Raw genomic sequence first — 10,955 nt, forward strand, 5'->3', positions numbered from 1 at the left:
AGAGAATGTGATGCACCGAATATTTAGGTGAATGTATACCGGTGGGAGAACACGCGATGTAAAGCTCCGATAAGCTAACGAACAATAATGAATATACGCATATGCCTTCCGACCGAAATGTGACCACCAAGGTTAAATGATTCAGTCAAGTAAGCCCAGGAGCTTGTAAAATCAAAAATTCTTGCAATCATGCAGCAAAGTGCGTATCGCAAATACAATGTCTGAGTGCTCTTACTCATTGTTTGGAGACCTTCGGAAAATAACACTCGTTTAGATTGACAAGTTCAACTTACGATATTGCAACTCACGCCAGCAATATTTTTGGTAGATGATACGAGATGCAATAACATCAACATTACTAACTTTTAGTGTTGCAACGGTGTTTTTCATGGCTTTAATTTTGTCAGCATACATTTTTAGTGAAATGGTTATCCGTTAAAAATAAGTGCTGAGAAATCCCTAAATGAACCCAAACGTATGAGTGGGTTGCTAAAATGGCAGAGCTAGTGACAGCTCAAGCAAACAGGTGACACACTATTAATTTCATTGGACTTATTTTCATCAGCTGCAGACATTAACGTGGACATCCAAAGTTGGATCCATGGGCTAAATAGTTCTCACTGCCTAGTTTTAGAAAATTCTTTTACGCCAATTTTGCCCGATTACTTGTGTCATTATTTTATATTTACTACCTGGATGAATTGCTCTATTTTTGCCTTGTCAGTGACCTTTTTATGCCCATTGCATGAATTCTAAGTAGATGCATATACTCAATTGGCCAATAGTAACAAAGCTAAAGATAAACCAATAAGCGGACAAATTTGACCCGGACAAAGTAAAGCTTACGGCTAGGTGTTTTGCTTCTGAGGTCTTCGGTATTCTTAACTGGATCAGGCGCCTTCGCCTCAAGTACTAGAGGATGTTTCACATATTTTCCCCTTCTAATATTACCGTCTTTATTCTTTTTAGTCACCATAAATGCCAAATAATGTTGTTAGAAATAACAAGTTTTCTCATCCTGGATGCATTTTCCACCCAATATATGTCATCCAACTTGCTATTTTCAAACATAATACCTGTGACTGTATTTTAACATTTTTAAGTTGGAATCTAGATGTCATTTGGCCCTAGATTGATGTGTTATACGTGAATATATCTGTTTCATCTTAGGAGAATATGGTTGGCGTCATTCTGGAAACGCTGAATTCGAAGAAACTAGTAGCGTTTGGCGTCATTATTTTAATTGCACAAACTGCATTTTTTCTTATTGGTGGTCTTATCTCGCCGGCACCGCATTCAAGCGAGCAAATTCTTTTGTCAAAATGTGTCGACCTCGAAAGTACTCCAGAAACGTTCAATAACAAATGGTTCTTCTTAAGACCACAGCTGTCGAATCAAACCTGTAGATTGGTTCTTGACGATGAACCTCTGGAGAAGATTGCTTCCCGACCGAATATTACTGCTGAAAATATTGTGTTCGTTGCTCAATTTCCACATCCTAGGTCGGGGGTTGATCTCAAGATGACACGTTGGTTTCAACAAGTAATCGCCGTACTCTGGCTTGACATCAAACAGAAATATGACATAGAGGTATGTATTTTAAGCACAAGTAACTAGAATTGCTCACATGTTTTTAATGATAATCGGGCCCTACTCCTTGAACAGGTTAAGCCAGATGCATGGTTGACATTTGACGTGAGACTGGGCTATCGCAACGACGGTGACCCTCCAGAGGCTTGGAAGGAGATCGCACGCTCCCGAGAGATGCGTCCGCTTTTCTGCAGCCTTGACAAGAATGTCACGGGTGAATCTGTGGGGATTGAGCGTGGGCCTGGTGAGGATTTCGGATTTTATGATTGCGAAGTGATGCCCCTCTTCACATTGGGGAGTTGCCACCATCAAAACTATCTAGTCAATATCCGAATTCCCCGCGACCTTGATAAGGGAATCAACCACAAAATTGGTGTGCTTCAGGATGTCTGGATGGTAGAAATTCATCAAAACGGTGGTTTTACAATGGTCAGTTTTACCACTTGTTTATCCAATGTTCGTTTTTTATTAGAATGCTGATTGATCTATCAGCATAAACATGTTGGGGCTCAAAGATTTCCACGGGCAGCCCTTGTTATTAGATAAAGTAGAATTTGAAATCATTAAATAAAATTAACAGATCTAGTTGTGAATTGTGCATTCATTCCAACAAGCTGTTTATGTCTGCAATATCGAACACGACTTTTACATTTGGGGTTTATACTAATTTTAGTTCTGCAGGTGTATTCCTTTCGTCACGGATGTTACAAATGAGGTAATGAGACATGAGGTTTACCATCATTCTTGAATTGCCAGTAAAGAACTCTTTCATTTGGGAAAGGCAAAATCCTTTTACTTTTTTGACTCTTCCGAATTCAGCGAGTAAAAGTGGAGCCAAAACATAATCTAATTGTCTTGAATGTGTTACCTTTAATGCATCCTAGTGATACTGTTCAAATAAAACTAACAAGTTTCTATAAATCGGGATGCTTGCTTTCCATGACGCTGATTCAATCGCGAAAACAGTATTTTTCACTTGTTGAAGGTCAACATTGCATCCCAGCGAACGGGAATATGAAATTAGTCATGCTGTGTGCTCTTCCCTGTCTACCCTTTTTCTTACTAAAAGTACTAGTGCTTAAATTGATATCTATTACAACACACGATTATCGCTACCTCAAATTTCCATAGTTTGTTGTTACTTTACCCCCCACTTCGATGGCGTTATGACTCGCTGCATCGTAAGCGAAACCGAATTAGCCGGCGCGCTTTGAAGTCGCGCGCCGTGTCTACTGTAATGCGCACATTTCAGAGCTAAGGCAAACGCCTCCTGGCGACTGTTTGCACACGCGGTGACTCACTACCAGCTGCGATTCTCCCATCGAGCTGATGCTGGCTGAGGGCAAAATGACTTGAACCACCTTTGGAAAGTTTAAGGTGGTATTTTTTCTGCGAAACTGATGGTCTCTTTTTCCCCGATCTTGCTACACACCCCGGTAATGGTACTAGTGTTTTTACGAAAGTTTAATGCTTTTACAGAAAAGAAGGGCTTTTCGGACATTTGGTTATCTTACCATTCATAAGAAAATAACCATTAGCGATTCGTTACTCGTCTTGTTTATGAAATCCCTTCTAGACGTAGTATTTTTCTTCTCTAGGTGTGGTTTAGTCTGAAGACTTTTCTGTTTCCAATTGCATTGTTAACGGTGGTGTTCTTTTGGCGCCGTGTCTCTGAGCTCGAGCGCTCGCCCACGCTAATGGAGCGCACAATCTTCGCTCTCGGTTTGGTCCTGTGCATTTTCGATTGTCCGGTTGAGTGGCTGTCCCTTAAGTGAGTCTTTTGTCCTTCCTACTCACTGTTACATATTTTATTACCGTGCCGTTTTGGTCCACTGCCCTTGCAACCTGTTATCGTTGACTGATTTACCCTCTTACCTATAACACTTATCGAAACTTTTCTGGCTATATTTGAATGAGGAGTTTCCTGTTTACCTACTTTATTTCAACTCCATACCCTATTTCCAGTTTCTTCGCTGTAGTAACTAACCAAATTCCCTCTTTTATAGGTTTGATGCCTCTTTCTGGCTTGTGCTTTCTGACATTCGTCAAGGCGCGTTCTACGCAACTTTAGCCTGCTTCTGGCTGGTCTTCACAGGAGAGCATCTAATGGATTCACCTCACGGTCATCGCCACCAGACGCGGTTCGGCCTCTCCGTGTATTATTGGCCAAAATTGCTGCTTGTCGGTGGCTGCTGCTCGGCTATGAGCATATTTGAACTAGCTGAACGCGGCGTTCAACTGCACAATCCATTCTACAGGTGGGTTAGACTAGTTTTCCTTGTCTATATTGTTCTCAACGCCGCGAAAACTTGTTAAAAACCACGAATTTTATCTGTTTTGAAGTGCGACATGCGCGTTTGAGCTTCTTTGTTGTGTCTCAGTGTTATCAAAGAGGAAGCTTTATCCAAGCGGATGTTTTTATCTTTGTTTTAAAATTTATATTGGTAACAGAAAAAAGGTCTCTTTCGCCTTCTGAGTCTATCAGGTATGTTGACTAGGCGATTTCGGTTTACTTTAACACATTTTACATCACGAAACGCTTGTATTTTTGTAAGACCAAATGCTGCTACGTTGAGGCACGAAGTACACTAGTTAAACTGCTGTAGTTACTTCTAGGCATGCTTGGTTCCCGGGACTACACATGTTCGCGTGCATTTTAGCGAATTGTAACTTTTTCTAAATTGGCCACACCACTTACAGTATAAGCGCTTCTTTTGTTACCAAAGTGTAGATTATAGCGGCTTTTTCAAACTCTTTAGCTTTATTTGACTAGCAAAATAGTGTGCAAGTGTAAAATTTTCACATTGACTTTATTTTCTTTCCTCAGTATATGGTCACATCCCGTAGCAGCGAAGCTGGGCTACGCAAGCGTTATTTTAGGCGGATTGTGTGCCGCTGCTTACTTTCTCTACCTCACAGTACTAATCTGTCGAGCGCTTTGGCAGATTTTTACCAAACGACGGCTACTTCCCGCCTTGCAATCTGATCAGCGTGTCTACTACAGTGGGCTCATCTATCGTTTTACAGCTCTTCTCGTCTACACTATTCTCTGTGCTGCCCTCACCGTCATTTTTTACATATTTAGTCAGGTTGGTTATCTTACGTATTTTAATCGTCCTACTCTCATACGTTAGTTGTCAACATCCGTGCCCGACATGGATAATGTCAACCTGTGACCTCTTAATGTACAGCCGAATTACCTAGTGGCCGCAATTTCGTGCATAAAGTTGACTCAAACTAGTGGTTTCACAGTCAGCCGTAGTGGCAGTTTTGTTTGTGACTTCTTAGTCGATAGATTTTTTTGCGAAAAGTGAATGGCTTAGTCAGGTCGCATTGACCTCGCCTCCTGCAATAAGTTCAAATGGTTAGTTTTCATTACTCTTTCGGGTGTTGCCGGCTAGGTCGCATCGTTGTTTTTTGTAGACACACCGAGTGTTTTCCTTGCATATTTTGGAGGCGACATTCACCGCTGTATACCAATCGCTCGTAAGAATAATTGGCTGCGAAGTCGGCCACTTTGGAATGGGCATAATAAAATCCAAAAGCCATGTCGGTAGCGGTGGTGCTGTTTTTGTGCTTATGTGTTTTTAGTCTAGATCATTCAATAAGGCATTTTCGTGGTTTTAATCGGATATTTATCCGTTCACCTTGCCGAGATGCTTTGATCTTTTCGTTTTTGCATCCGCCATGCTTGTCATGGTTATCAGTCAGCGCGTCAATCAAATGGTGAAAAAGTGCTGATGCATGCACCCACCAGGTTCATGTATAATGCTTCGTCCGTCTGGGAATTATGGCTCATGTACGGACCTTTTAAACCCAAAATATTCTTGCGCACGTTTTAGCGATATCTTTTGCAGCATCATTGTCTGCTGGATTAGTGCAAAAGGCCGCTTCACAGTCAAGGGCGATGGTGTACCCCGTTCTCTAAAACAGATTTCAATGATTACGGAAAGGTTTCATTGTACGAAATATCGATGATTGGATGATGAGGAGACGGAAGGGCCCGAGAGAAAAGTCGCTCATGAGTGGCAAAGCCTCTTGTTGATGATGGAGGGACCTCTTTTGTGGAATTTCGCGTGTCTGTAGGGCTCGTATTATCGCTTACATTCATGCCTAATGCGCAAATACTTGATCTTCCTTTTCGGCTCGTGTGGAAGGTATGGCGTAATGGACCGTGACACTACTTGAATGAGGCATGGCCACTGGAACAGATTTTGGAGACAATTTCCTCATATTGTAAAACGGTGTGATTTTACGGCAAATTAACGGTTTAATGCATTCACTGGCACACAGTTATAGGTTATACGGCTGGAAATCCTTTGATTTCTGTATAAATTCGTGCTCTCCCCCAAGCGGATGTGTATATCGAAAGCCCACGAAGGTGCGATAATGGTGTGCCAATTATCAGCCAGACTTGGCGCCCTAGTCCAGCAACATATATTTGCATTAAGTTAGCGTTTCGTTGATATGCTTCTCTTTACTGTAGGCAAATGAGGAGCGATGGAAGTGGGGAAGCCATCGCATTGAATATACATCAGCATTTATTACGGGAGTCTATGGCATGTGGAATGCTTACGTGGTCACCATCCTCTGCCTTTATGCGCCTTCACACAAATTCCGATCATCAAATGGTAATCAAATGATGGAAAATCTTTTGGTGAGCAGCGATAGTCCCGACGACCGCTTACCAGTAGAAGGTCAACCCGGAACGGAATCAAAACAGGAAGACAGTGGACCAACGGAAGGTGTTAAACTGGTTCCCGTGCATGGACTCACCTTTTTCACCAAAACAGCTCAGGAGTGAAAGTAAAATTCAAACTTGATGCTGACGTGACAATCTTCTTCCCTACTCTGCATGCATTTCATCCGCATTTTTTCAATTTATTTACCGAAACGTAATCGGTTTATCGTCGCACTTACGCATTATTATTTGTCGGATTATAATACAGCATATTTTAAATGATAACCTATGCCAAATATTTTGATTGTATGGTGTTAACGTTGTGATGTACTCATTTTCCAAGTAAATTGAAAGTCCACGATGTGCTGGCGAGAAGGTAGGTGGTTTGAACACATCAAAATTCGTATTTTGTTTGAAACAACAAGGAACGGTGAATTCGCATCAACTCAAACTGAGTGAATTGAATATGCGTAAAAGTAGGCTGCATGAAAGTGGTCGCTCTAAATTTTGTTTTTCCAGGTCACATTAATCTGCTGGCATGTTAACGGGTGAAGTAAAATAGCCGAAAATTCAGGCGATTCGAATCCAAGGTAAAACAGTTTTTTCGTCTAGCTAGCTAGTAGTCATTGACGGGGTGGGAAGTGATTCTGGTATTCTGTGCCAGTGGGCGGGCTCGCAGTAATCAAGGCAGTTCCTCTTACGGCCCATCTTTATGACCAAAAACCGGTGTGTTCTAATTCCCGGTTCCCGAAGAGCCAATGATGGTTCCATTCGCACGCTACAAACCTTCATAGTTGTCGTTTAACGCAACCAGGGCGCACGATTCATTGAAAATTGACTTACGATAGACATTGAAGGACCATGATTTGGTAATCGCATTATGTTTTCGTAAATCGAAAGATACCGACTCCCAGGTGGACAAATCTCGATTGGCTAGGCACTACAACGGTGTTGGCAGGGCTTTCGTCAAGTCAGCCTGCCTAGGATACAAGGATTGTCTACGTTTATTGCACTAATTCGGTTACGCCAAAATTCTATAGAAACAATTTTGCTTGAACAAAATAACACTGAAAACAAGTTATCGCAGCGCTTATTTTGCAAGCAACGTGTGGTAAAATTTAGATAAAAATTTAGTGAAAATTCCCCCGCATATGGAGCTACCTTCGTACGAAAATGCACTGGAGGGAATCCCATACTGTTGCATTTAACCAGGTCTGTTATGCTAATTTCTTGTAAAATATTACATAACAGAGCAAATCCATCAGATTAGCCTTAACACTCCAGCATATTGCTATGGTTAGCAACCATCACCATAGAGTTGAACACTCAAGTGATAAAAAAATATAATATCATTAGTAAAATGTATTTACATCACAAAGCAACACTAAAATAGACCTTCCTAGGCTCAATCTTAAGTAATGCACCACTACTGGTCTCAGTAATAATAAGTTAGTTGTTTGTTTACCTCTCGGTTTTTGTAAAGGAGCCACTTTAGCTCCCCACCATTGTGCCCCAGCGGGGTGGGCTGTGGCAGTTGCCCCAGGCCTTTTTATATGTCAACGAAACGTATCCTGTCCGAGTACTGTCTTCTTTAGACTTCAGAAAAGTCTTGAAGCGCTACATTGATGGCGGTGGAAAGCAAGTCTGATCCCACAGGACATCTGCCCTGATTTTTTTTGCTCGGTGATGAGCCTCAGCGGGGCGAAAGAAGCGCATATGCTACGGATGGGAGAATCGGTGGCGATTCCTAGCAGCAGAGCTGAAAAATGACATCTGCTTTCGGCAACCATCGCAGTCTTTTGGTCTACAGGAAAGCTATTAACAACGAAAGTGACACTAGCCGTGAAACATCTGAAAAAGTTTTGTTGCAAGGCTGCAAACCATAGCTACATAAAGATATTAAACATGAGAAAACACGATGCCTCCTAGTCCTATACCCATCTGGGTTCTGTTTAGCAAGTGGAAAGGTGGGGGAAGTGTCGCGCATTTACTACATTGACATTTTCATGCAAGTATCATAGACGGCTCCGCAAGGAGCATTTTCAGATTGTTCAAGGCTGGTATCGCTTCAGCTGTTAATAGAATTCATGCAGAAAATAGACCTAGAGTACTTGCTAAGGGTAGACGTCACTTAACCCTTCTGTTGAGGATCGTCATGGGTGCCCCATGTGCTGCATATGCTCATCTTCCGTCATGTTAAGGCTTAGCATTCAGAAATGGAAATCAGCATGGTTGTCCTTCATGATCGGATTAGCTTGGGCAGAATATGTTTTGCCGTCGTAGAGAAGGGCTAAGGGCAACTGGCGTGTCCCAGAGTCCATGCCGCCCTGCGGCAGTGCAGAGGCGGACCCTTAATAGCCCGCGAAATTAAGACGAAGAATTCAACGCGTAATCAAGGTATTAAAAATACCTGGCTGTGTAAGTAATTATTTTGGAGGACATTCATGCTTTGTCTTGACAAAGTCGAGGGTTTTTTCCCTTTACAATACTAGCGTGGTGGAAACATGAATTTAAGACACGGCCTATTCAACAAGCCCCATGCTTCACTGTTCATATCCAACACTGAGTTTAGAGCCAAATTATTTTTTTTTTACAATCAATGCGACATTGTGAGAATGAAATTCCTCAAAGCTGCCCAATGAACTGAATGTATGGTGGGAAGCGTTCGGCAAAATGTCATTTACTTCAGGAACACAAAGTAGTGAATGAAATAATAGCAATGGCAGGTCCTGGCACATTAAAATCTTCTCTACAACGACCACTAGCAACGACTGGTGGTTCAGCGATGATAAATGAATTTGAGATTTATAACAAACTCATTCCTTTTAAGAGTTATCAAATGCTTTCTATTTCTTGCTCGCACAATGGCAGAAAAACATAGGGACAATCATTTGTACCCCGAACTCGATTGCGTCTTCCTTTATGACGCTTGTTGAAACAGCCGGTACCTTGTATATCTGCAACATGTTAAAATGTAAATTTCGTCGCAGAATAGGGCACATAGCCTTGATGAGAGGGGCATTACAGCTTCCACCGGTAAACCTTTGGATTGAAAGCACTTAGGGGTTAAACATTCGTGTGCGGAATTGCTGTGCAATGAATTAGGATGGATTATTTTCAAAATCACGTGCTTTTACATTAATATATAGATTTAAAAAATAACGTCGGCAAAATGCCTATGATAAAACACTGACAAATGTCTACCAACGCCTCTTTGACCGTGGCACCATAGCATCATGCAAATTGCCAAAAGGTTGTGAAATTGGCGCTATACTACAGTGGATCAGCTGAAGTATCGAAAAGGTAGACCTGTGAGCACACAGTCGATGTTGATTGATGAATAGGGCCAGGGAAATTTCCGACTGAGCTTCATCTGCAAGTCTTTAAATTACAGAGAGAATTTGCATTTGAAAACTCGGTCTCACCTATTTACGGTATTAATTAAATGCTGTCAAAATGGAAACCATGTCTTATTTTTAAGGCCAGATTATTAACCACCTTTCCGAAAAGAGTATTTTAGTTTAAAAGTATTTTTTGATAATTCACTGCCTTTTTCTACACCTATAAAATTAATATTTTGGAAAATTTAAACACCTTACCAGGATTAGTACTGAAAAGCATTAATCGAGGTTAGTAAACCTGTCATTTAATACTTGAGCGGAATTTGTGGTAGTTGGAGTAACTACTGTATCATTACAGTGCCCGATCAGAGGGTGAGGAGGTGTTGACAATTTGTGCGACTGAATAGTCATCAGCCAACTACAATCGCCACGCCAGAGTGGGATTACCTTTAATCGCCTTTTGGACGTCGCGAGCATCGGTCACGGCAAAGCACGCACGAGCGTCCGTGCTACCACTCTTTCTGGCCGAGGGCGCCCCAACAGTCGATACTGATTTATGATGGGCACCAGAATGTTAAAATCACTTATTTTTTTATCAAAATAATTGCTACTTAATTAATATTAATAGCATAAATAATATATCAGAAAATATACTAAAGGCATAATAAATCAAGCATATTTTAAATATTTTATGATTAAACCTATTAATGTATTTTCAAATAACAAAGACTAGTTGCACAATGCGTAAAGTGACTTTTTTTAATCCCTTTTGTCCCGTACCACACAGTAAAAAAATTTAATTAATTAGTTTCCAAAAAATCCCCTCTACCTTAGGCAAATTGCAATAACCGTAGAGCCCCGAGGCTTTACTAAAGACGAAATAAAGTACAATGCTCAAGCAGAATATGTATTACCGACTTATAGAAGGGTTTTGGGGCTATTTATATGGCGCAGGGGCAAGACCGTCCGGTTGAGGTACAAGAGCCGGAGCCTATGGTGACCTTTTGCCAAAACCGAGAGTCAAACAAATAAACCATTGTTCCTGCAGTCCCTCTTAGTTAACCTTCTCGTAAGCCATCATAACGTAGCTAGTGCTACAGGGGAAAACATTCACGAAGCACCACTACAAGTCATCGGATTTCCTTGCAACTGGGATACCTGACCACAAGGTCACCTATTCCTCTTGGTAATTCTACTGGACCTAGTTTCGTACTTAACGAAGCTATTTTGAGGGACGAGGGATTGCGCTGGCTATCACGTTTGTCCATAGCTAGTCGGAGGAATATTGGTCCAAAAGCAAAGTCATTTATTAAGGAAGGGGCTTTTAAATAGCTTCGTGGGGA

General features: G+C 41.4%; 1 protein-coding gene across 1 annotated transcript; it reads left to right on the top strand. All coding sequences in view use genetic code 11, as the record gives it.

Annotated features, from left to right (window-relative positions):
- Positions 1-1,176: 1,176 nt before the first annotated feature.
- Positions 1,177-8,626, top strand: EGR_00361 (Integral membrane protein GPR177; the record flags this gene model as incomplete). Its single annotated transcript, XM_024489610.1, has 7 exons — positions 1,177-1,590; positions 1,666-2,019; positions 3,189-3,361; positions 3,597-3,848; positions 4,418-4,679; positions 6,077-6,352; positions 8,555-8,626. The coding sequence occupies 7 exons, from the start codon at positions 1,177-1,179 to the stop codon at positions 8,624-8,626; spliced, it is 1,803 nt and encodes a 600-aa protein (XP_024356288.1).
- Between the last annotated feature and the right edge of the window lie 2,329 nt (positions 8,627-10,955).

Source organism: Echinococcus granulosus, assembly GCF_000524195.1.
Source record: "Echinococcus granulosus chromosome Unknown EG_S00001, whole genome shotgun sequence".
Classification (NCBI taxonomy): domain Eukaryota; kingdom Metazoa; phylum Platyhelminthes; class Cestoda; order Cyclophyllidea; family Taeniidae; genus Echinococcus; species Echinococcus granulosus.